Source organism: Oncorhynchus mykiss, chromosome 16 (genome assembly GCF_057628025.1).
Source record: "Oncorhynchus mykiss isolate SJ-2025 chromosome 16, ASM5762802v1, whole genome shotgun sequence".
Taxonomy (NCBI): Eukaryota; Metazoa; Chordata; class Actinopteri; order Salmoniformes; family Salmonidae; genus Oncorhynchus; species Oncorhynchus mykiss.
The window spans coordinates 79,130,088-79,156,843 of record NC_143037.1 but is presented as its reverse complement, the minus strand read 5'-3'; the positions used below and the strand labels follow the sequence as shown (position 1 = coordinate 79,156,843).

General features: G+C 46.1%; 1 protein-coding gene across 1 annotated transcript in view; it reads right to left on the bottom strand.

Moving 5' to 3' along the window:
* Positions 1–1,348: 1,348 nt before the first annotated feature.
* The window catches only part of LOC118939582 (uncharacterized), a 90,042-nt gene continuing 64,634 nt past the window's right edge, over positions 1,349–26,756 (bottom strand). Inside the window, exons 4-5 of the mRNA XM_036947700.2 lie at positions 21,099–21,323; positions 1,349–1,555 (exon numbers count right to left, since the gene is read on the bottom strand). Of these exons, the coding sequence (XP_036803595.2) occupies positions 1,480–1,555; positions 21,099–21,323 (301 nt within the window). The 3' untranslated portion in view covers positions 1,349–1,479. The remainder of the gene's footprint in view (positions 1,556–21,098; positions 21,324–26,756) is intronic.

Here is a 26,756-nt window from a genome sequence, read left to right as displayed (position 1 = left end):
CAGACCTAATATATTACTGGGTTTGGGGCAGACCTAATATATAACTGGGTTTGGGGCAGACCTAATATATAACTGGGTTTGAGGCAGACCTAATATATAACTGGGTTTGGGGCAGACCTAATATATAACTGGGTTTGAGGCAGACCTAATATATAACTGGGTTTGGGGCAGACCTAATATATTACTGGGTTTGGGGCAGACCTAATATATAACTGGGTTTGGGGCAGACCTAATATATAACTGGGTTTGAGGCAGACCTAATATATAACTGGGTTTGGGGCAGACCTAATATATAACTGGGTTTGAGGCAGACCTAATATATAACTGGGTTTGAGGCAGACCTAATATATATCAAACTAGTAGAAGACTATTCCATTTCCGTATTATTATTGTTGTTGATAAGGGAACTCAAACTAAAATATGTTTTAACTTTCAACTATTTTTTTTTAGTTGTCAGATATTTTACTCATAAAGCAGAACTCTTCTGTTCCCAAAACATTTGAATATTTAAATGTTTGAGGAGTTGGAAACTAAGAGTTTTTATAATTAGGAAGATGTCCTCTCTTCTCCTTGGTGTGGTTAAGATAAGAGTTGTACAATGTCATGGGGCGAGCACCATGTGCTCTCTCACTGAACAAGAGAAGGAAAGAGGAAGATTCACAAGCAGATAAAAGACAAGAAGGAGATTTAAAGGAGTAAAGAGAAACCTGATACAGACACTAGAGGACAGTATAAAGGACATAGATACATCAATATATATATATATATATATATATATATGAAAGAGAAAAATCTGAAAGGTTATTTTTTCTTTTTTTCCTTCATCATCTCTTCATCATTAGTTGACCTGGCTGGTGGCTGTACGCGAATCCTCTTCGGATACTGTCCAGGCTAAAGTTCAAAGGTCAGAGTCTGACTATTCAATCAATCAAGGACAGCCTTTTGTCATTCAGTTCAAAGAGCAGGGCGAGGCCAGGTTGCGAGGGTGACATGCTAGTTAGTGTGGCGGCAGGGTAGCCTAGTGGTTAGAGCGTTGGACTAGTAACCGGAAGGTTGTGAGTTCAAACCCCCGAGCTGACAAGGTACAAAATCTGTCGTTCTGCCCCTGAACAGGCAGTTAACCCACTGTTCCCAGGCCGTCATTGAAAATAAGAATTTGTTCTTAACTGACTTGCCTGGTTAAATAAAGGTAAAATAAAAAATAAAAGTGTAAAGGACAGGCTAGGTAGGTAGGACAGTCAGATAGGTAGGGATGTGGGCCAGGCCCCGAGTCCCAGACTACTGTTACGTTTAGCTGAGCTGTTGTCGTCTTGGATACAGCCAGGTTTTCCAGCGTTGTAAGAGATTATTTATTTTTTGAAACTCCAAAACGAACGAGTTGTGTTCAGTTGTTTCCTTCAGAATCTTCCTCTTCTCTGTGAGGTTATTAGGAGTTCAAAGGGTTAACAATGGGGGGGGGGGGGGGGGGTGATCTGCTGGTTACCTAGACGACGGGCTACTGCACTCGGAGGCGGGGCAACAGAACTGATGGGCGATGTCATCGTCTTCATCATCTCTGAGAGAAAGACATGGCATGGTAACATGTGTAGAGAGAGACAGGCCATGGTAACATGTGTAGAGAGAGACAGAGACAGGGCATGGTAACATGTGTAGAGAGACAGAGACAGGGCATGGTAACATGTGTAGAGAGACAGAGACAGGGCATGGTAACATGTGTAGAGAGACAGAGACAGGCCATGGTAACATGTGTAGAGAGACAGGCCATGGTAACATGTGTAGAGAGACAGAGACAGGGCATGGTAACATGTGTAGAGAGACAGGGCATGGTAACATGTGTAGAGAGAGACAGGGCATGGTAACATGTGCAGAGAGACAGAGACAGGGCATGGTAACATGTGTAGAGAGACAGAGACAGGGCATGGTAACATGTGTAGAGAGACAGGGCATGGTAACATGTGTAGAGAGACAGAGACAGGGCATGGTAACATGTGTAGAGAGACAGAGACAGGGCATGGTAACATGTGTAGAGAGACAGAGACAGGGCATGGTAACATGTGTAGAGAGACAGGGCATGGTAACATGTGTAGAGAGAGACAGGGCATGGTAACATGTGTAGAGAGAGACAGGGCATGGTAACATGTGCAGAGAGACAGAGACAGGGCATGGTAACATGTGTAGAGAGAGACAGAGACAGGGCATGGTAACATGTGTAGAGAGAGACAGGGCATGGTAACATGTGCAGAGAGACAGAGACAGGGCATGGTAACATGTGTAGAGAGAGACAGAGACAGGGCATGGTAACATGTGCAGAGAGACAGAGACAGGGCATGGTAACATGTGTAGAGAGAGACAGAGACAGGGCATGGTAACATGTGTAGAGAGAGACAGAGACAGGGCATGGTAACATGTGTAGAGAGAGACAGAGACAGGGCATGGTAACATGTGTAGAGAGAGACAGAGACAGGGCATGGTAACATGTGTAGAGAGAGACAGAGACAGGGCATGGTAACATGTGCAGAGAGACAGAGACAGGGCATGGTAACATGTGCAGAGAGACAGAGACAGGGCATGGTAACATGTGTAGAGAGAGACAGAGACAGGGCATGGTAACATGTGTAGAGAGAGACAGAGACAGGGCATGGTAACATGTGTAGAGAGAGACAGAGACAGGGCATGGTAACATGTGTAGAGAGAGACAGAGACAGGGCATGGTAACATGTGTAGAGAGAGACAGAGACAGGGCATGGTAACATGTGTAGAGAGAGACAGAGACAGGGCATGGTAACATGTGTAGAGAGAGACAGAGACAGGGCATGGTAACATGTGTAGAGAGAGACAGAGACAGGGCATGGTAACATGTGTAGAGAGAGACAGAGACAGGGCATGGTAACATGGTAACAGGCAAGCAGAGTGAGAGAAGGAAGAAATAAAATAAAATAACCTATAGTGTTATAACAATAGTTGACCACTAGATGTCAGGCTTGCATCATGGAGAACAGTCTAAACTACAGCTGCAGTAACATGTATACATCTACAGTAACATGTATAATACTGCTTGCTACAGTAACATGTATACTACTACAGTACCATGTATACTACTACCGTAACATGTATAATACTACAGTAACATGTATAGTACTACCGTGAAATGTATAATACTACAGTAACATGTCTAATACTACTACAGTAACATGTATAATATTACAGCTACAGTAACATGTATAATACTACAGTAACATGTATACTACTACAGTAACATGTATACTACTACTACAGTAACATGTATACTACTACAGTAACATGTATAATACTACGGTAACATGTATACTGCTACAGTAACATGTATACTACTACAGTAACATGTATAATACTACAGCTAAAGTAACATGTATACTACTACTACAGTAACATGTATAATACTACTACAGCAACATGTATAATACTACAGCAACATGTCTACTACTACAGTAACATGTCTACTACTACAGTAACATGTCTACTACTACTACAGTAACATGTATAATACTACAGCAACATGTCTACTACAACAGTAACATGTCTACTACTACAGTAACATGTATACTACTACTACAGTAACATGTATACTAATACTACAGCAACATGTCTACTACTACAGTAACATGTCTACTACTACAGTAACATGTATAATACTACTACAGCAACATGTATAATAATACTACAGCAACATGTATAATACTACTACAGCAACATGTCTACTACTACAGTAACATGTATAATACTACAGTAACATGTATAATACTACAGCTAATGTAACATGTATAATACTACCACAGTAACATGTATAATACTACTACAGCAACATGTATAATACTACAGCAACATGTCTACTACTACAGTAACATGTCTACTACTACAGTAACATGTCTACTACTACTACAGTAACATGTATAATACTACAGCAACGTGTCTACTACTACAGTAACATGTCTACTACTACAGTAACATGTATACTACTACTACAGTAACATGTATACTAATACTACAGCAACATGTCTACTACTACAGTAACATGTCTACTACTACAGTAACATGTATAATACTACTACAGTAACATGTATAATACTACTACAGCAACATGTATAATACTACTACAGCAACATGTCTACTACTACAGTAACATGTATACTACTACTACAGTAACATGTATACTACTACTACAGTAACATGTATACTACTACTACAGTAACATGTATACTACTACAGTAACATGTATAATACTACAGTAACATGTATAATACTACGGTAACATGTATACTGCAACAGTAACATGTATACTACTACAGTAACATGTATAATACTACAGCTACAGTAACATGTATACTACTACAGTAACATGTATACTACTACAGTAACATGTATACTACTACAGTAACATGTCTACTACTACAGTAACATGTCTACTACTACAGTAACATGTATACTACTACAGTAACATGTATACTACTACAGTAACATGTATAATTCTACAGTAACATGTATACTGCTACAGTAACATGTCTACTACTACAGTAACATGTCTAATACTGCTACAGTAACATGTCTACTACTGCTACAGTAACATGTCTACTACTACAGTAACATGTCTACTACTACAGTAACATGTCTACTACTACAGTAACATGTATACTACTACTACAGTAACATGTATAATACTACAGCAACATGTCTACTACTACAGTAACATGTCTACTACTACAGTAACATGTATACTACTACTACAGTAACATGTATACTAATACTACAGCAACATGTCTACTACTACAGTAACATGTCTACTACTACAGTAACATGTATAATACTACTACAGTAACATGTATAATACTACTACAGCAACATGTATAATACTACTACAGCAACATGTCTACTACTACAGTAACATGTATACTACTACTACAGTAACATGTATACTACTACTACAGTAACATGTATACTACTACAGTAACATGTATAATACTACAGTAACATGTATAATACTACGGTAACATGTATACTGCAACAGTAACATGTATACTACTACAGTAACATGTATAATACTACAGCTACAGTAACATGTATACTACTACAGTAACATGTATACTACTACAGTAACATGTATACTACTACAGTAACATGTCTACTACTACAGTAACATGTCTACTACTACAGTAACATGTATACTACTACAGTAACATGTATACTACTACAGTAACATGTATAATTCTACAGTAACATGTATACTGCTACAGTAACATGTCTACTACTACAGTAACATGTCTAATACTGCTACAGTAACATGTCTACTACTGCTACAGTAACATGTCTACTACTACAGTAACATGTATAATACTACAGTAACATGTCTACTACTGCTACAGTAACATGTCTACTATTGCTACAGTAACATGTCTACTACTGCTACAGTAACATGTCTACTACTGCTACAGTAACATGTCTACTACTGCTACAGTAACATGTCTAATACTGCTACAGTAACATGTATAATACTGCTACAGTAACATGTCTACTACTGCTACAGTAACATGTCTAATACTGCTACAGTAACATGTCTAATACTGCTACAGTAACATGTATAATACTGCTACAGTAACATGTCTACTACTGCTACAGTAACATGTCTAATACTGCTACAGTAACATGTCTGATACTGCTACAGTAACATGTCTAATACTGCTACAGTAACATCTCTAATACTGCTACAGTAACATGTCTACTACTGCTACAGTAACATGTCTAATACTGCTACAGTAACATGTCTACTACTGCTACAGTAACATGTATAATACTGCTACAGTAACATGTCTAATACTGCTACAGTAACATGTCTGATACTGCTACAGTAACATGTCTAATACTGCTACAGTAACATCTCTAATACTGCTACAGTTACATGTCTACTACTGCTACAGTAACATGTCTAATACTGCTACAGTAACATGTCTACTACTGCTACAGTAACATGTATAATACTGCTACAGTAACATGTCTAATACTGCTACAGTAACATGTCTAATACTGCTACAGTAACATGTCTACTACTGCTACAGTAACATGTCTACTACTACTACAGTAACATGTCTACTACTGCTACAGTAACATGTCTACTACTGCTACAGTAACATGTCTACTACTGCTACAGTAACATGTCTACTACTGCTACAGTAACATGTCTACTACTACTACAGTAACATGTCTACTACTGCAACAGTAACATGTCTACTACTGCTACAGTAACATGTATTCTACTGCTACAGTAACATGTCTACTACTGCTACAGTAACATGTCTACTACTGCTACAGTAACATGTCTAATACTGCTACAGTAACATGTATAATACTGCTACAGTAACATGTCTAATACTGCTACAGTAACATGTCTACTACTGCTACAGTAACATGTCTACTACTGCTACAGTAACATGTCTAATACTGCTACAGTAACATGTCTAATACTGCTACAGTAACATGTATAATACTGCTACAGTAACATGTCTACTACTGCTACAGTAACATGTCTAATACTGCTACAGTAACATGTCTAATACTGCTACAGTAACATGTCTACTACTGCTACAGTAACATGTCTAATACTGCTACAGTAACATGTCTACTACTGCTACAGTAACATGTATAATACTGCTACAGTAACATGTATACTACTACTACAGTAACATGTATAATACTACAGCAACATGTCTACTACTACAGTACCATGTCTACTACTACAGTAACATGTATACTACTACTACAGTAACATGTATACTAATACTACAGCAACATGTCTACTACTACAGTAACATGTCTACTACTACAGTAACATGTATAATACTACTACAGTAACATGTATAATACTACTACAGCAACATGTATAATACTACTACAGCAACATGTCTACTACTACAGTAACATGTATACTACTACTACAGTAACATGTATACTACTACTACAGTAACATGTATACTACTACTACAGTAACATGTATACTACTACAGTAACATGTATAATACTACAGTAACATGTATAATACTACGGTAACATGTATACTGCAACAGTAACATGTATACTACTACAGTAACATGTATAATACTACAGCTACAGTAACATGTATACTACTACAGTAACATGTATACTACTACAGTAACATGTATACTACTACAGTAACATGTCTACTACTACAGTAACATGTATACTACTACAGTAACATGTATACTACTACAGTAACATGTATAATTCTACAGTAACATGTATACTGCTACAGTAACATGTCTACTACTACAGTAACATGTCTAATACTGCTACAGTAACATGTCTACTACTGCTACAGTAACATGTCTACTACTGCTACAGTAACATGTCTACTACTACAGTAACATGTATAATACTACAGTAACATGTCTACTACTGCTACAGTAACATGTCTACTATTGCTACAGTAACATGTCTACTACTGCTACAGTAACATGTCTACTACTGCTACAGTAACATGTCTACTACTGCTACAGTAACATGTCTAATACTGCTACAGTAACATGTATAATACTGCTACAGTAACATGTCTACTACTGCTACAGTAACATGTCTAATACTGCTACAGTAACATGTCTAATACTGCTACAGTAACATGTATAATACTGCTACAGTAACATGTCTACTACTGCTACAGTAACATGTCTAATACTGCTACAGTAACATGTCTGATACTGCTACAGTAACATGTCTAATACTGCTACAGTAACATCTCTAATACTGCTACAGTAACATGTCTACTACTGCTACAGTAACATGTCTAATACTGCTACAGTAACATGTCTACTACTGCTACAGTAACATGTATAATACTGCTACAGTAACATGTATAATACTGCTACAGTAACATGTCTAATACTGCTACAGTAACATGTCTGATACTGCTACAGTAACATGTCTAATACTGCTACAGTAACATCTCTAATACTGCTACAGTTACATGTCTACTACTGCTACAGTAACATGTCTAATACTGCTACAGTAACATGTATAATACTGCTACAGTAACATGTATAATACTGCTACAGTAACATGTCTAATACTGCTACAGTAACATGTCTACTACTGCTACAGTAACATGTCTACTACTGCTACAGTAACATGTCTACTACTGCTACAGTAACATGTCTACTACTACTACAGTAACATGTCTACTACTGCAACAGTAACATGTCTACAACTGCTACAGTAACATGTATTCTACTGCTACAGTAACATGTCTACTACTGCTACAGTAACATGTCTACTACTGCTACAGTAACATGTCTAATACTGCTACAGTAACATGTATAATACTGCTACAGTAACATGTCTACTACTGCTACAGTAACATGTCTACTACTGCTACAGTAACATGTCTACTACTGCTACAGTAACATGTCTAATACTGCTACAGTAACATGTCTAATACTGCTACAGTAACATGTATAATACTGCTACAGTAACATGTCTACTACTGCTACAGTAACATGTCTAATACTGCTACAGTAACATGTCTACTACTGCTACAGTAACATGTCTACTACTGCTACAGTAACATGTCTAATACTGCTACAGTAACATGTCTACTACTGCTACAGTAACATGTCTACTACTGCTACAGTAACATGTCTAATACTGCTACAGTAACATGTCTAATACTGCTACAGTAACATGTCTACTACTGCTACAGTAACATGTCTACTACTGCTACAGTAACATGTCTAATACTGCTACAGTAACATGTCTAATACTGCTACAGTAACATGTCTACTACTGCTACAGTAACATGTCTAATACTGCTACAGTAACATGTCTACTACTGCTACAGTAACATGTATAATACTGCTACAGTAACATGTCTAATACTGCTACAGTAACATGTCTGATACTGCTACAGTAACATGTCTAATACTGCTACAGTAACATCTCTAATACTGCTACAGTAACATGTCTACTACTGCTACAGTAACATGTCTAATACTGCTACAGTAACATGTCTACTACTGCTACAGTAACATGTATAATACTGCTACAGTAACATGTATAATACTGCTACAGTAACATGTCTAATACTGCTACAGTAACATGTATAATACTGCTACAGTAACATGTCTACTACTGCTACAGTAACATGTCTACTACTGCTACAGTAACATGTCTAATACTACAGTAACATGTACAATACTGCTACAGTAACATGTACAATACTGCTACAGTAACATGTCTAATACTGCTACAGTAACATGTCTACTACTGCTACAGTAACATGTATACTGCTACAGTAACATGTCTACTACTACTACAGTAACATGTCTACTACTACAGTACCATGTATACTACTACCGTAACATGTCTAATACTGCTACAGTAACATGTATAATACTGCTACAGTAACATGTCTACTACTGCTACAGTAACATGTCTACTACTGCTACAGTAACATGTCTACTACTGCTACAGTAACATGTCTACTACTGCTACAGTAACATGGCTACTACTGCTACAGTAACATGTCTACTACTGCTACAGTAACATGTCTACTACTGCTACAGTAACATGTCTACTACTACTACAGTAACATGTCTAATACTGCTACAGTGACATGTCTACTACTGCTACAGTAACATGTCTACTACTACAGTAACATGTATAATACTACAGTAACATGTATAATACTACGGTAACATGTATACTGCAACAGTAACATGTATAATACTACAGCTACAGTAACATGTATACTACTACAGTAACATGTATAATACTACAGTAACATGTATAATACTACAGCTAATGTAACATGTATAATACTACTACAGTAACATGTATAATACTACTACAGCAACATGTATAATACTACAGCAACATGTCTACTACTACAGTAACATGTCTACTACTACAGTAACATGTATAATACTGCTACCGTAACATGTATAATACTGCTACCGTAACATGTATACTATTACCATAACATGTATAATACTACAGTAACATGTATAATACTGCTACCATAACATGTATAATACTACAGTAACATGTATAATACTGCTACAGTAACATGTATAATACTACAGTAACATGTCTACTACTGCTACAGTAACATGTACAATACTGCTACAGTAACATGTATAATACTGCTACAGTAACATGTATAATACTGCTACAGTAACATGTATAATACTGCTACCGTAACATGTACAATACTGCTACAGTAACATGTATAATACTGCTACAGTAACATGTACAATACTGCTACCGTAACATGTATACTACTACCATAACATGTATAATACTACAGTAACATGTATAATACTACTACAGTAACATGTATAATACTACTACAGTAACATGTGTAATACTACTACAGTACCATGTATACTACTACAGTACCATGTATACTACTACAGTAACATGTATAATACTACAGTAACATGTATAAAACTACAGCTACAGTAACATGTCTATTACTTCAACAGTAACATGTATACTACTACAGTAACATGTATACTACTACAGCAACATGTATTCTACTACAGTAACATGTATAAAACTACAGCTACAGTAACATGTCTACTACTCTCAGAGGTTTCCCAGGATCTCCGGGAGGTTCTCTCTTAGACCTGCACCACCTGTCTCGCTCCTCATCAGCCCTGGGACTCTGCCATTGACCTGCTAACAGACTGCACAGCAGCATATAACCCCATGTCGGTGGCTGAAACCAAGCCTATGGAGGAATAGATCCAGGAGGCTCTCCAACAGGGTTACATCCACCCATCCAACTCCCCTGCGTTGGCAGGTTTCCTCTTCGTGGCCAAGAAGGAGCTTGGCCTTCATCTAAGTATTGACTACAGAGGTACACCCTCCGGTTGGTGCCGGCCGCCATTGAACAGCTCCAAGGGGCCCGTTCTTTAACCAAGCTTGACGTGCGGAGTGCCTACAATTTGATTCGCATCAGGGAGAGAGGAATGAATGAAAGACGGCCATCAGCCAGAAGTCTGGTCACTACGAGTGCTTGGTGATGCCTTATGGATTAGCCAATGCTGCGTCGGTGTTCGTGAATGAGGTGTTTCGGGACATGTCTTGGGCGTCAGGTGGTCATGTATATCGACGACATCCTGATATACTCGGCCACCTTGGAGGATCAAGTCGCCCACGTCTGGGTAGTCCTGGAAAGCCTACTAGAGAACCATCTGTACGTCAAGGCAGAGAAGTGTCAGTTTCCTCAGGTCGATCTTCTCTGTCTTGGGATATCGGATCAGCCAGCAGTGAGTGGTTATGGAGGGAATGCAACCAGGTCATGGCCAGTCCTAACCGCCATAAAGGGACAACAGTTTTTGGGGTTTGCCAACTTCTACCGCCGCTTCTTTAGGAAATTCAGCTCCATCGCCGCTCCTCTCACCTCAAAGGTGGTCCCCATAAGTTGTGGTGGGAATCCTGCAGCTGATGTGTCCATCCACTTACTGAAGATGCGTTTGACCTCCGCCCAGTTGCTGAAACACCAAAATCCTACGCTGCCCTTCGTGGTGGAGGTGGACACCACAGAAGTGGGCGTAGGGGCTGTCCTGTCAGAACGTCAAGGTAATCCACAAAAAATGTTATTCATGTGCATACTACTCTAAAAAAATCTGTCTCCTGCAGAAAGGAACTATGATGTCAGTGATCTGGAGCTCCTGGCGGTGAAGTTGGCATTAGAGCAGTGGAGACACTGGCTGGAGGAAACCACAGACCCATTTCTCATCTTCACCGACCATCGGAGCCTGGAGTACATATGGACAGCGAGGCGGCTGAACCTGCGCCAAGCAAGGTGGGCCCTTTTCTTTACCAGATTCAATTTCACCCTTTCATACCGCCCAGATTCAAAGAACATCAAAGCCGATGCCCTGTTCTGTCTCCACGATTCGGGTGAGGTTCCGGTCCTTTGTGCGCCCATCATACCGCCCTCCCGAATCGGTGCCCCCGTGTTGTAGGACATAGACATCTGCCAGGGTCTGGTGAGGGAACCCACGCCTGCTACCTGTCCTCCAGGGTGTACCTACGTTCTCACGAGGTAAGCGATCAGCTATTGACCTGGGCAAACCCATCCCTTGCCACTGAACATGGAGAGCCTTCATGGAGAAGCTGGGGGTCACGCTCAGCCTCACATCCGGGTACCGGCCTCAGTCCAACATCAGGTGGAGAGGACCAACCAGGAGCTGGGGAGGTTCCTGAGGAGTCACTGTCAGTACCGGCAGAGGGATTCGGCACGGTATCGTCGCTGGGTGGAGTACACCCAGAACTCACCTCGTCACTGTCAGGACCGGCAGAGGGATTCGGCACGGTATCGTCGCTGGGTGGAGTACACCCAGAACTCACTCCGTCACTGCTCCACCGGGTTTCCTCCCTTCCAATGTGTTCTGGGGTACCAGCCGGCACTGGCCCCTAAAGCCAGACCGAAGCCCCTGCGGTGGACGAGTGGTTCACCATCTTGCTGATCGCATCTGTCTCTCCACCAGGAACCCCCCGCTCCGCCTGCCCTGCCGGAAGCTGAGCCCCCCGGTTTGTGGGGCCATTCAAAGTCCTCCGGATGGTCAATGAGGTAATTTACAGACTACAGTTTCCCACTAACTACAGGATATCACCCTCTTTTCACGTTTCCCTCCTCAGGCCGGTGGTTTCTGGTCCCCTGGCTGATGCCATCCCCCACGACACACGCTCCGGCTCCCCTGGACATCTAGAGAGGTCCCGCCTATGACGTCAGATCCCTTTTGGACTCCAGACATTGTGGGAGTCGGCTTCAGTACCTGGTGGACTGGGAAGGTTCAAAGGAGCGGTGTTGGGTTTCGGTGGACTACATTCTAGATCCCAACATAATCCAAGATTTTCACCTTCGCCGTCCGGACCGGCCTGATCTTCACTCTCACGGGCATCCTCCTGACCGGCGTCGTTCTGTGTCTGAAGCCGCGCGTCGGGGGGATGCTGTCACATCTACTCCCTCTCTCCCCCTCCGGTGTTCGACTTCACCAGTCTACTAACCACCGGTCCTGGCAACCCATCATTACACACACCTGGCAACCCTCATTACGCACACCATCACTACCTGATTACTTCCCCTTTAAATACCGTGTCTCCTGGCCTTAACATACGGTATTTAATCACTATGTCTCCTTGCCTTAACATAGTGATTAAATACAGTGTCTCCTTGCCTTAACATAGTGATTAAATACAGTGTCTCCTTGCCTTAACATAGTGATTAAATACAGTGTCTCCTTGCATTAACATAGTGATTAAATACAGTGTCTCCTTGCCTTAACATATAGTGATTAAATACAGTGTCTCCTTGCCTTAACATAGTGATTAAATACAGTGTCTCCTTGCCTTAACATATAGAGATGAAATACAGTGTCTCCTTGCCTTAACATAGTGATTAAATACAGTATCTCCTTGCCTTAACATAGTGATTAAATACAGTGTCTCCTTGCCTTAACATAGTGATTAAATACAGTGTCTCCTTGCCTTAACATAGTGATTAAATACAGTGTCTCCTTGCATTAACATAGTGATTAAATACAGTGTCTCCTTGCCTTAACATATAGTGATTAAATACAGTGTCTCCTTGCCTTAACATAGTGATTAAATACAGTGTCTCCTTGCCTTAACATATAGAGATGAAATACAGTGTATCCTTGCCTTAACATAGTGATTAAATACAGTATCTCCTTGCCTTAACATAGTGATTAAATACAGTGTCTCCTTGCCTTAACATATAGTGATTAAATACAGTGTCTCCTTGCCTTAACATAGTGATTAAATACAGTGTCTCCTGGCCTTAACATATAGTTAATAATTTAAGCAATCCTATAATGGAATGTCATAGGTTTACAAACATTTAATGTGACTAAGGATGTGACTAAGGATGTGACTAAGGATGTGACTAAGGATGTTGAGATGGATACAAAAGAGAACTCAGAGGAGGGAAAGAGAGGATTGGCGATATGGAGAAAGGTAGAAGAGTAGGGGGTTAGGCGGGTTGGGGTGCCATAGGTAGACCTATATGCGTGAAAGAGATGGGGAGAGGGACTCTGGGCCTTACAAGGGGGTGCGTTCCTAGTCGTCTTCATTGCAGCAAATCATCAGATCTCACAACACCCAAGGAGAAGCGAAAAACGTCTGAGGAGCTACAGGTAACTGCCAAAATAATGGAAACACTTGAGTAAATTATGGATTCAAAGTATATTGAAAGCAGGTGCTTCCACACAGGTGTGGTTCGTGAGATAATTTTGCAACTAACATCCCATCATGCTTAGGGTCATGTATAAAAATGCTGGGAAAGGCCATGATTTTGGTTACCACGGTTATGCCCCCATCTACAGGGCACGAGTGGTCACTGAATGGTTTAATGAGCATGAAAATATGTTTTTGTTTTATTTAACCAGGTATTTATATATAACCCTTTATTTAACCAGGTAGGCCAGTTGAGAACAAGTTCTCATTTACAACTGCGACCTGGCCAAGATAAAGCAAAGCAGTGCGACACAAACAACAACACAGAGTTACACATGGAGTAAAACAAACATATAGTCAATAATACAGTAGAAACAAGTCTATATACAATGTGTGCAAATGAGGTAAGATAACGGAGGTAAATAGGCCATAATGGTGAAATAATTACAATTTAGCAATTAAACACTGGAGTGATAGATGTGCAGAAGATGAGTGAGCAAGTAGAGATACTGGGGTGCAAAGGAGCAAAATAAATAACAGTATGGGGATGAGGTAGTTGGATGGGCTATTTACAGATGGGCTATGTAAACCCAATACCATGGCCATCTCAGTCACCAGATCTCAACACAAACTGAACTCTTATGGGAGATTCAGGAGTGGTGCCTGAGACCGTGTTTTCCACCACCATCAACAAAACACCAAATTATGGAATTTCTTGTGAAAGAATGATGTCGCATCCCTCCAATAGAGTTCCAGACACTTGTAGAATCTATGCCAAGGTGGATTGAACCGGTTTTGGCTGGTGGTGACCCAACGACCCTATTAAGACACATTATGTTGGTGTTTCCTTTATTCTGGCAGTTACCTGTACATTTATATGATAGAAGATTTTCTCTAAGACAGGGTTTCCCCTAATATCTCCTGGAGTGAGTCAGTCCACTTCTCTGATGTTTTCCAGAACTAACAGTCTGGTGTTGAGTGAGAGAGTGAGAGAGTGAGAGAGAGAGTGAGAGAGTGAGAGAGAGAGGAGGTGGTGAAGTCAGTCAGGTGTTTTGCTACAGAAGCTGCCCTTCCAGATGGCAATAGAGATGTGATTAACTCTGCAACGAGGTCAATGTTGTGAGCACTAATTATATGCCTGGGGGATAATTACACACTCCTAAGTTACATTGTTTACTAACAGGTCTTTGAGAGGGCTGAATGATCCTACATGTTGTCCACCAGGAAGTTGAATGGAGTGAAGGCTCAGGCTTGGCCTTTGGCTCATTGAGTCATGGGGGTGAGAGAGGGAGAATTGAGGAATGGAAGAGGAGGACTGGAAGAGGAGTGGAGGAGTAGAAGATTGAAAGAGGAGTGGGGAGTGGAGGATTGGAAGAGGAGTGGAGGAGTGGAGGATTGGAAGACGAGTGGAGGATTGGAAGAGAAGTGGAGGATTGGAGGATTGGAAGAGGAGTGGATGAGGATTGGAAGAGGAGATTTGTGGATCTATAGTGAGGGACTGACAGGATTGCAAAATTCCCCAAAGTTTTTCGGAAAATCAGGGTAAAGGCAATTCCTGTAATCGGGAAGAAATAAGCCAGGCGGGCTCTTCGAACTGGCAATCTGGAAAACCAGGATTCTGGAAACCTAGGAACTTTGTTAAAGTCCCAACAATTGTGCAACCCTAGAGACAGGATGGGGGGGGGGGGGAGTGGAGTGGAGAAGAGGAGTAGAGGAGGGGAGTGGAGTGGAGGAGGGGAGTGGAGTGGAGGAGTGCAGGAGTGAAGTGGAGGAGTGGAATGGAGGAGTGGAGTGGAGGAGGGGAATGGAGGAGTGGAGTGGAGGAGGGGAATGGAGGAGTGGAGTGGAGGAGGGGAGGAAAGGAATGGAGGAGGGGAGTGGAGAAGTGGAGGATAGGAGTAGAGTGGAGGGGTAGAGTGGAGGGGTGGAGGAGAGGAGTGGAAGAGAGGAGGAGAGGAGTGGAGGAGTTAAGGAGTGGAGTGGAGGAGTGGAGTGGAGGAGGGGAGTGGATGAGTTAAGGAGTGAAGTGGAGGAGAGGAGTGGAGGAGAGGAGTGGAGTGGAGGAGTGGAGTGGAGGAGAGGAGGAGTGGAGGAGAGGAGGAGTGGAGGAGAGGATGAGTGGAGGAGAGGAGTGGAAGAGTGCAGGAGTGGAGGAGAGGAGTGGAGGAGTGCAGGAGTGGAGTGGAGGAGTGGAGTGGAGGAGTGGAGTGGAGGAGGGGAGTGGAGGAGGGGAGTGGAGTGGAGGAGGGGAGGAGAGGAGAGGAGGGGAATGGAGGAGTGGAGTGGAGTGCAGGAGTGGAGGAGAGGATTGGAGTGGAGGAGTGCAGTGGAGGAGTGGAGTAGAGGAGGAAAGAAGTGGAGGAGGAAAGGAGTGGAGGAGAGGAGTGGAGTGGAGGAGAGGAGTGGAGGTAGAGTAGTGGAGTGGAGGAGTGGAGGAGGGGAGTGGAGGAGGGGAGTGGAGGAGGGGAGTGGAGGAATGCAGGAGTGGAGTGGAGGAATGCAGGAGTGGAGTGGAGGAGGGGAATGGAGGAGTGGAGTGGAGTAGAGGAGTGGAGGAGAGGAGTAGAGTGGAGGGGTAGAATGGAGGAGTGGAGGTAAGGAGTGGAAGAGAACAGTGAAGGACTGGAGTGGAGGAGTGAAGTGGAGGAGAGGAGAGCAGGAGTGGAGTGGAGGAGTGGAGGAGAGAAGTGGAGTGGAGGAGGGGAGTGGAGGGGAGGAGAGGAGTGGAGGAGAGGAGATGAGTGGAGGAGTGGAGTGGAGGAGTGGAATGGAGGAGAGGAGGAGTGGAGTGGAGGAGAGGAGTGGAGGAGGGGAGTGGAGGAGTGGAGTGGAGTAGAGGAGTGGAGGAGAGGAGTAGAGTGGAGGGGTAGAATGGAGGAGTGGAGGTAAGGAGTGGAAGAGAAGAGTGAAGGACTGGAGTGGAGGAGTGGAGGAGAGAAGTGGAGGAGAGGAGAGCAGGAGTGGAGTGGAGGAGAGAAGTGGAGTGGAGGAGGGGAGTGGAGGGGAGGAGGGGAGTGGAGGGGGAGAAGAGTGGAGGGGAGTGGAGTAGAGGAGAGGAGTGGAGGAGAGGAGTGGAGGAGTGGAATGGAGGAGAGGAGGAGTGGAGTGGAGGAGAGGAGTGGAGGATTGGAGGAAAAGAGTGGAGGGGAGTGGAGTGGAGTAGAGGAGTGGAGGATAGGAGTAGAGGAGAGGAGTGGAGTAGAGGAGTGGAGTAGAGGATAGGAGTGGAGGATAGGAGTAGAGTGGAGGATAGGAGTGGAGGAGTGAAGTGGAGGAGAGGAGTGGAGAGGAGGAGAGGAGTGGAGGAGGTTTGGAGGAGAAGAGTGGAGAGGAGTGGAGGAGGAGAGGAGGAGAGGAGTGGAGGAGTGGAGTGGAGGAGTGGAGTGGAGGAGGGGAGTGGAGTGGAGGAATGCAGGAGTGGAGTGGAGGAATGCAGGAGTGGAGTGGAGGAGGGGAATGGAGGAGTGGAGTGGAGTAGAGGAGTGGAGGAGAGGAGTAGAGTGGAGGGGTACAATGGAGGAGTGGAGGTAAGGAGTGGAAGAGAAGAGTGAAGGACTGGAGTGGAGGAGTGGAGGAGAGAAGTGGAGGAGAGGAGAGCAGGAGTGGAGTGGAGGAGGGGAGTGGAGGAGAGAAGTGGAGTGGAGGAGGGGAGTGGAGGGGAGGAGAGGGGGAGAAGAGTGGAGGGGAGTGGAGTAGAGGAGAGGAGTGGAGGAGAGGAGATGAGTGGAGGAGTGGAGGAGTGGAATGGAGGAGAGGAGGAGTGGAGTGGAGGAGTGGAGGAGGAGTGGAGGAGAGGAGTGGAGGAGTGGAGGAGAGGAGTGGAGGAAAAGAGTGGAGGGGAGTAGAGGAGTGGAGGATAGGAGTAGAGGAGAGGAGTGGAGTAGAGGAGTAGAGGATAGGAGTGGAGGATAGGAGTAGAGTGGAGGATAGGAGTGGAGGAGTGAAGTGGAGGAGAGGAGTGGAGAGGAGGAGAGGAGTGGAGGAGGTTTGGAGGAGAAGAGTGGAGAGGAGTGGAGGAGGAGAGGAGGAGAGGAGTGGAGGAGTGAAGTGGAGGAAAGGATTGGAGGAGTGGAGGAGTGGCGGAGTGGAGTGGAGTAGTGGAGTGGAGGAGGAGTGGAGGAGAGGAGAGGAGAGGAGTGGAGGAGAGGAGTGGAGGAGAGGAGGAGAAGAGTGGAGGGGAGTGGAGTAGAGGAGTGGAGGATAGGAGTGGAGAGGAGTGGAGTAGAGGATAGGAGTAGAGGATAGGAGTAGAGTGGAGGATAGGAGTAGAGTGGAGGATAGGAGTGGAGGAGTGAAGTGGAGGAGAGGAGTGGAGAGGAGGAGAGGAGTGGAGGAGGTTTGGAGGAGAAGAGTGGAGAGGAGTGGAGGAGGAGAGGAGGAGAGGAGTGGAGGAGTGAAGTGGAGGAGAGGAGTGGAGGAGTGGAGTGGAGGAGGGGAGTGGAGTGGAGGAATGCAGGAGTGGAGTGGAGGAATGCAGGAGTGGAGTGGAGGAGGGGAATGGAGGACTGGAGTGGAGTAGAGGAGTGGAGGAGAGGAGTAGAGTGGAGGGGTACAATGGAGGAGTGGAGGTAAGGAGTGGAAGAGAAGAGTGAAGGACTGGAGTGGAGGAGTGGAGGAGAGAAGTGGAGGAGAGGAGAGCAGGAGTGGAGTGGAGGAGGGGAGTGGAGGAGAGAAGTGGAGTGGAGGAGGGGAGTGGAGGGGAGGAGAGGGGGAGAAGAGTGGAGGGGAGTGGAGTAGAGGAGAGGAGTGGAGGAGAGGAGATGAGTGGAGGAGTGGAGTGGAGTGGAGGAGTGGAGGGAGGAGTGGAGGAGAGGAGTGGAGGAGTGGAGGAGAGGAGTGGAGGAAAAGAGTGGAGGGGAGTGGAGTGGAGTAGAGGAGTGGAGGATAGGAGTAGAGGAGAGGAGTGGAGTAGAGGCGTAGAGGATAGGAGTGGAGGATAGGAGTAGAGTGGAGGATAGGAGTGGAGGAGTGAAGTGGAGGAGAGGAGTGGAGAGGAGGAGAGGAGTGGAGGAGGTTTGGAAGAGAAGAGTGGAGAGGAGTGGAGGAGGAGAGGAGGAGAGGAGTGGAGGAGTGAAGTGGAGGAAAGGAGTGGAGGAGTGGAGGAGTGGCGGAGTGGAGTGGAGTAGTGGAGTGGAGGAGGAGTGGAGGAGAGGAGAGGAGAGTAGAGGAGTGGAGGAGAGGAGGAGAAGAGTGGAGGGGAGTGGAGTGGAGTAGAGGAGTGGAGGATAGGAGTGGAGAGGAGTGGAGTAGAGGATAGGAGTAGAGGATAGGAGTAGAGTGGAGGATAGGAGTAGAGTGGAGGATAGGAGTAGAGTGGAGGATAGGAGTAGAGTGGAGTAGAGGAGAGGAGTGAAGTGGAGGAGGTTTGGAGGAGAAGAGTGGAGAGGAGTGGAGGAGGAGAGGAGGAGAGGAGTGGAGGAGAGGAGTGGAGGAGTGGCGGAGTGGCGGAGTGGAGGAGTGGCGGAGTGGCGGAGTGGAGTAGTGGAGTGGAGGAGTGGAGTGGAGGATAGGAGTGGATAGGAGTGGAGGTAAGGAGTGGAAGAGAGGAGTGAAGGACTGGAGTGGAGGAGTGGAGGAGGGGAGTGGAGGAGAGGAGTGGAGGAGTGGAGGAGAGAAGTGGAGTGGAGGAGGGGAGTGGAGGGGAGGAGAGGAGGAGAAGAGTGGAGGGGAGTGGAGTAGAGGAGAGGAGTGGAGGAGAGGAGATGAGTGGAGTGGAGGAGTGGAGTGGAGGAGTGAAGTGGTGGAGAGGAGGAGAGGAGTGGAGGAGAGGAGTGGAGGAGAGGAGTGGAGGAGTGGAGGAGAGGAGTGGAGGAAAGGAGGAGAAGAGTGGCGGGGAGTGGAGTGGAGTAGAGGAGTGGAGGATAGGAGTGGAGGAGAGGAGTGGAGTAGAGGAGTGGAGTAGAGGGTAGGAGTGGAGGATAGGAGTAGAGTGGAGTAGAGGAGAGGAGTGGAGGAGTGGAGTGGAGTGGAGGAGTGAAGTGAAGGAGAGGAGTGGAGAGGAGGAGAGGAGTGGAGGAGGTTTGGAGGAGAAGAGTGGAGAGGAGTGGAGGAGGAGAGGAGTGGAGGAGTGAAGTGGAGGAGAGGAGTGGAGGAGAGGAGTGGAGGAGTGGCGGAGTGGAGTGGAGTGGAGTAGTGGAGTGGAGGAGGAGTGGAGGAGAGGAGTGGAGTGGAAAAGTGGAGGAGGAATGGAGGAGAGGAGTGGAGGAGTACAGTGGAGGAGTACAGTGGGAAGGGGATTGGAGGAGTGGAGGAGAGGAGTGGAGTGGAGGAAAGGAGGAGAAGAGTGGAGGGGAGTGGAGTAGAGGAGTAGAGTAGAGGAGTGGAGGATAGGAGTGGAGGAGAGGAGTGGAGGAGAGGAGTAGAGTGGAGGAGTGGAGTAGAGAGGAGGAGAGAAGTGGAGGGGAGGAGAGGAGAGGAGTAGAGGGGAGGAGAGGAGTAGAGGGGTGGAGGTGAGGAGGAGTGGAGGGGAGGAGGTGAGGAGGTGTGGAGGAGAGGAGGAAGAGAGGAGGAGAGGAGTGGAGGAGGAGGAAAGGAGGAGAGGAGAGGAGTGAAGTGGAGGAGTGGAGTGGAGGAATGGAGGAGAGTAGAGGAGAGGTGTGGAGGAGTGAAGTGGATGAGAGGAGGAGAGGAGAGGTGTGAAGTGGAGGAGTGGAGTGGAAAAGTGGAGTGGAGGAAAGGAGGCGAGTAGAGGAGAGGTGTGGAGGAGTGAAGTGGAGGAGAGGAGGAGAGGAGTGAAGTGGAGGAGTGGAGTGTAAAAGTGGAGTGGAGGAATGGAGGAGAGTAGAGGAGAGGTGTGGAGGAGTGGAGTGGAGGAGTGTGGACCTACTTTATCGTGGGTATACTCAGGCCCTTACCTTGCCTGGTCGGAGTGCCTGGGCGAGGAGAGGGCGCAATGCGGCTTGGGCAGGAGCAGCCGGGCAGGACAACAGTACTGGTGGTGGGTGGAGCTGGACTGACTGTTAGCTGTCAGACTGCTGTGGAGGGAGGAGGTAGAACTAGGAACAGGAGTAGTGACGGTGGTGGTGGTAGGTGGATTGGAACGAGAAGAAGTAGCACAACAAGCGGAATAAGGTGGTGACCTGACAGAGAGAGAGAGAGAGAGAGAGACAGAGAAACAGACAGACAGACAGACAGAGAGAGAGAAACAGACAGACAGACAGAGAGAGGGAGAGAGAGAGGGAGGGGGGCGGAAAGAGAGAGAGAGGGAGGGAGAAAGAAAAAATCAAGTCAAGAAAGCAACAGAAAAGAGCAGATGACAGACGCAAAGGCCCACAGTACCCAGCCATAAACCAGGACAGGAAGGCCCACAGTACCCAGCCATAAACTAGGACAGGAAGGCCCACAGTACCCAGCCATAAACCAGGACAGGAAGGCCCACAGTACCCAGCCATAAACCAGGACAGGAAGGCCCACAGTACCCAGCCATAAACCAGGACAGGAACTCCCACAGTACCCAGCCATAAACCAGGACAGGAAGTCCCACAGTACCCAGCCATAAACCAGGACAGGAACTCCCACAGTACCCAGCCATAAACCAGGACAGGAAGTCCCACAGTACCCAGCCATAAACCAGGACAGGAAGTCCTACAGTAACCAGTCCTAAACCAGGACAGGAAGGCACACAGTAACCAGTCCTAAACCAAGACAGCAAGGCCCACAGTACCCAGCCATAAACCAGGACAGGAAGTCACACAGTACCCAGCCATAAACCAGGACAGGAAGGCCAGGAAGGCCCACAGTACCCAGCCATAAACCAGGACAGGAAGGCACACAGTACCCAGCCATAAACCAGGACAGGAAGGCCCACAGTACCCAGCCATAAACCAGGACAGGAAGGCACACAGTACCCAGCCATAAACCAGGACAGGAAGGCCCACAGTACCCAGCCATAAACCAGGACAGGAAGGCCCACAGTACCCAGCCATAAACCAGGACAGGAAGGCCCACAGTACCCAGCCATAAACCAGGACAGGAAGGCCCACAGTACCCAGCCATAAACCAGGACAGGAAGGCCCACAGTACCAAGCCATAAACCAGGACAGGAAGGCCCACAGTACCCAGCCATAAACCAGGACAGGAAGTCCCACAGTACCCAGCCATAAACCAGGACAGGAAGGCCCACAGTACCCAGCCATAAACCAGGAGAGGAAGGCCCACAGTACCCAGCCATAAACCAGGAGAGGAAGGCACACAGTAACCAGTCCTAAACCAAGCATGCTAGAAGCAAACGTGGTTAGCATCCATTCGTAGCACAGAGCTAACAGCTGTAGCACACTGTGGTTTTATAAGCATAGCAGGAGCAGCTAGCATTAGAACAGTTAGCAGAGTACAGTACACACAAAGAGCAGGTTAAGAGTTGTATGATGTACAGTGGTGTATTCTTTGTCTATTGGACAGGTGATATACTTTCACTGGAACAGAGTAAATAAGTCCACTGGAACAGAGTAAATAAGCATTTTGACGCCATAGATTGGTGACTTGTGGATTAGACACCGGCTGGAATGTGGTTTTAACCAATCAGCATCCTTGATTAGACACCGGCTGGAATGTGGTTTTAACCAATCAGCATCCAGGATTAGACCTACCCATTGTATAAACTGATATAATGTCTATAGGATAGGTGATATACTGATATAATGTATATCTATAGGACAGATAGAGGGAAACGGGACAGATACAGGGAAACGGGACAGATACAGGGAAACGGGACAGATACAGGGAAACGGGACAGATAGAGTGGATATCAGTGGAGGCTGGTGGGAGGAGCTATAGGAGGATGAGCTCGTTGTAATGGCTGGAATGGAATCAATGGAAAGGTATCAAACACTGTAAACATATGGAAACCACATGTTTGACTCTGTTCCATTAATTCCATTCCAGCCATTACAACGAGCTCGTCCTCCTATGGCTCCTCCCACCAGCCACCACGGATGCAGATCTATAGACTAGATAGAGGCAGACTCCAGTCTTGCCTCCAGAACCCTATACTTCCCCAGCAGCAGAGAACCCGGCAGCTCTATCCATCTACCTCCAGTAAGAGGGTATTGGCCAGTAGGAGATAGAAGAGGACATAACACCAATGGCTAGGTGGGTAATGAATGTGTAGGCTAAACTGGAGCTCATCTCATAGACAACACTGACTAGAGAGGAAGCTACACCACTGTAGTAGGAGGAGGTGGGGACACATTTGTCAGACTTTATATAATATCTTTACAGGTAGCCTAGTGGTTAGAGCGTTGGGCCAGTAACCGAAAGGTTGCTGGATCGAATCCCTGAGCTGACAAGGTAAAAAGGTAAAAATTCCCGGGCCCTGAGCAAGGCAGTTAACCCACTGTTCCCCTGAACAAGGCAGTTAACCCACTGTTCCCCTGAGCAAGGCAGTTAACCCACTGTTCCCCTGAGCAAGGCAGTTAACCCACTGTTCCCCTGAGCAAGGCAGTTAACCCACTGTTCCCCTGAGCAAGGCAGTTAACCCACTGTTCCCCTCAGCAAGGCAGTTAACCCACTGTTCCCCAGGCCCTGAGCAAGACAGTTAACCCACTGTTCCCTGGGCCCTGAGCAAGACAGTTAACCCACTGTTCCCCGGGCCCTGAGCAAGACAGTTAACCCACTGTTCCCCGGGCCCTGAGCAAGACAGTTAACCCACTGTTCCCCGGGCCCTGAGCAAGACGTGGATATCGATTAAGGCAGGGGATGGGTTAAATGCGGAAGACACATTTCAGTTGAATACATTCAGTTGGACAACTGACTAGGTCTCCCCCTTTCCCTAATGTCCTGCTTAAAGACTGTGGAGCTGCAGTTTGGGGATTCATCACATTTGAAATATGTCTGAATTTTGAAATGTAACTTAAGTAGTTATATGTACAGTGGGGCAAAAAAGTATTTAGTCAGCCACCAATTTTGCAAGTTCTCCCACTTAAAAAGATGAGAGAGGCCTGTAATTTATCATCATAGTTGAAGTGTACCTATGACAGACAAAATTTGAAAAAAAAATCCAGAAAATCACATTGTAGGATTTTTAATGAATTTATTTGCAAATAATGGTGATATATCTATCTATCTATCTATCTATATATATATATATATATATATATATATATATATATATATATATATATATATATATATATATACACACACACCTCATGCTGTGGAAATATACACCTCCTGCTGTAGAAATGTGAACTCAGTTTAGGCTATATGTTGCTATATGCTGCTGTAAAGCATCTCACGTAACCGCCAGCTGTAAAGCGTCTCACGTAACCGCCAGCTGTAACGCGTCTCAGGTAACCGCTAGCTGTAAGGCGTCTCACGTAACCGCTAGCTGTAAGGAGTCTCACGTAACCGCTAGCTGTAAGGCGTCTCACGTAACCGCTAGCTGTAAGGCATCTCACGTAACCGCTAGCTGTAACGCGTCTCACGTAACCGCTAGCTGTAAGGCGTCTCACGTAACCGCTAGCTGTAAGGCGTCTCACGTAACCGCTAGCTGTAAGGCGTCTCACGTAACCGCTAGCTGTAAGGCGTCTCACGTAACCGCTAGCTGTAAGGCGTCTCACGTAACCGCTAGCTGTAAGGCGTCTCACGTAACCGCCAGCTGTAAGGCGTCTCACGTAACCGCTAGATGTAACACGTCTCACGTAACCGCCAGCTGTAACGCGTCTCAGGTAACCTCTAGCTGTAAAGCATCTCACGTAACCGCCAGCTGTAACGCGTCTCAGGTAACCGCTAGCTGTAAGGCGTCTCACGTAACCGCTAGCTGTAAGGCGTCTCACGTAACCGCTAGCTGTAAGGCGTCTCACGTAACCGCTAGCTGTAAGGCGTCTCACGTAACCGCTAGCTGTAAAGCGTCTCACGTAACCGCTAGCTGTAAGGCGTCTCACGTAACCGCCAGCTGTAAGGCGTCTCACGTAACCGCCAGCTGTAAGGCGTCTCAGGTAACCGCTAGCTGTAAGGCGTCTCACGTAACCGCTAGCTGTAAGGCGTCTCACGTAACCACTAGCTGTAAGGCGTCTCACGTAACCGCTAGCTGTAAGGCGTCTCACGTAACCGCTAGCTGTAAAGCATCTCACGTAACCGCTAGCTGTAAGGCGTCTCACGTAACCGCTAGCTGTAAGGCGTCTCACGTAACCGCTAGCTGTAACACGTCTCACGTAACCGCTAGCTGTAAGGCGTCTCACGTAACCGCTAGCTGTAAGGCGTCTCACGTAACCGTTAGCTGTAAGGCGTCTCACGTAACCGCTAGCTGTAAGGCGTCTCACGTAACCGCCAGCTGTAAGGCGTCTCACGTAACCGCTAGCTGTAAGGCGTCTCACGTAACCACTAGCTGTAAGGAGTCTCACGTAACCGCTAGCTGTAAGGCATCTCACGTAACCGCTAGCTGTAAGGCGTCTCACGTAACCGCCAGCTGTAAGGAGTCTCACGTAACCACTAGCTGTAAGGAGTCTCACGTAACCGCTAGCTGTAAGGCGTCTCACGTAACCGCTAGCTGTAAGGCGTCTCACGTAACCGCTAGCTGTAAGGCGTCTCACGTAACCGCTAGCTGTAAGGCGTCTCACGTAACCGCCAGCTGTAAGGCGTCTCACGTAACCGCTAGCTGTAACACGTCTCACGTAACCGCCAGCTGTAACGCGTCTCAGGTAACCTCTAGCTGTAAAGCATCTCACGTAACCGCCAGCTGTAACGCGTCTCAGGTAACCGCTAGCTGTAAGGCGTCTCACGTAACCGCTAGCTGTAAGGCGTCTCACGTAACCGCTAGCTGTAAGGCGTCTCACGTAACCGCTAGCTGTAAGGCGTCTCACGTAACCGCTAGCTGTAAAGCGTCTCACGTAACCGCTAGCTGTAAGGCGTCTCACGTAACCGCCAGCTGTAAGGCGTCTCAGGTAACCGCTAGCTGTAAGGCGTCTCACGTAACCGCTAGCTGTAAGGCGTCTCACGTAACCGCTAGCTGTAAGGCGTCTCACGTAACCGCTAGCTGTAAGGCGTCTCACGTAACCGCTAGCTGTAAAGCATCTCACGTAACCGCTAGCTGTAAGGCGTCTCACGTAACCGCTAGCTGTAAGGCGTCTCACGTAACCGCTAGCTGTAACACGTCTCACGTAACCGCTAGCTGTAAGGCGTCTCACGTAACCGCTAGCTGTAAGGCGTCTCACGTAACCGCTAGCTGTAAGGCGTCTCACGTAACCGCTAGCTGTAAGGCGTCTCACGTAACCGCCAGCTGTAAGGCGTCTCACGTAACCGCTAGCTGTAAGGCGTCTCACGTAACCACTAGCTGTAAGGAGTCTCACGTAACCGCTAGCTGTAAGGCATCTCACGTAACCGCTAGCTGTAAGGCGTCTCACGTAACCGCCAGCTGTAAGGAGTCTCACGTAACCACTAGCTGTAAGGAGTCTCACGTAACCGCTAGCTGTAAGGCGTCTCACGTAACCGCTAGCTGTAAGGCGTCTCACGTAACCGCTAGCTGTAAGGCGTCTCACGTAACCGCTAGCTGTAAGGCGTCTCACGTAACCGCTAGC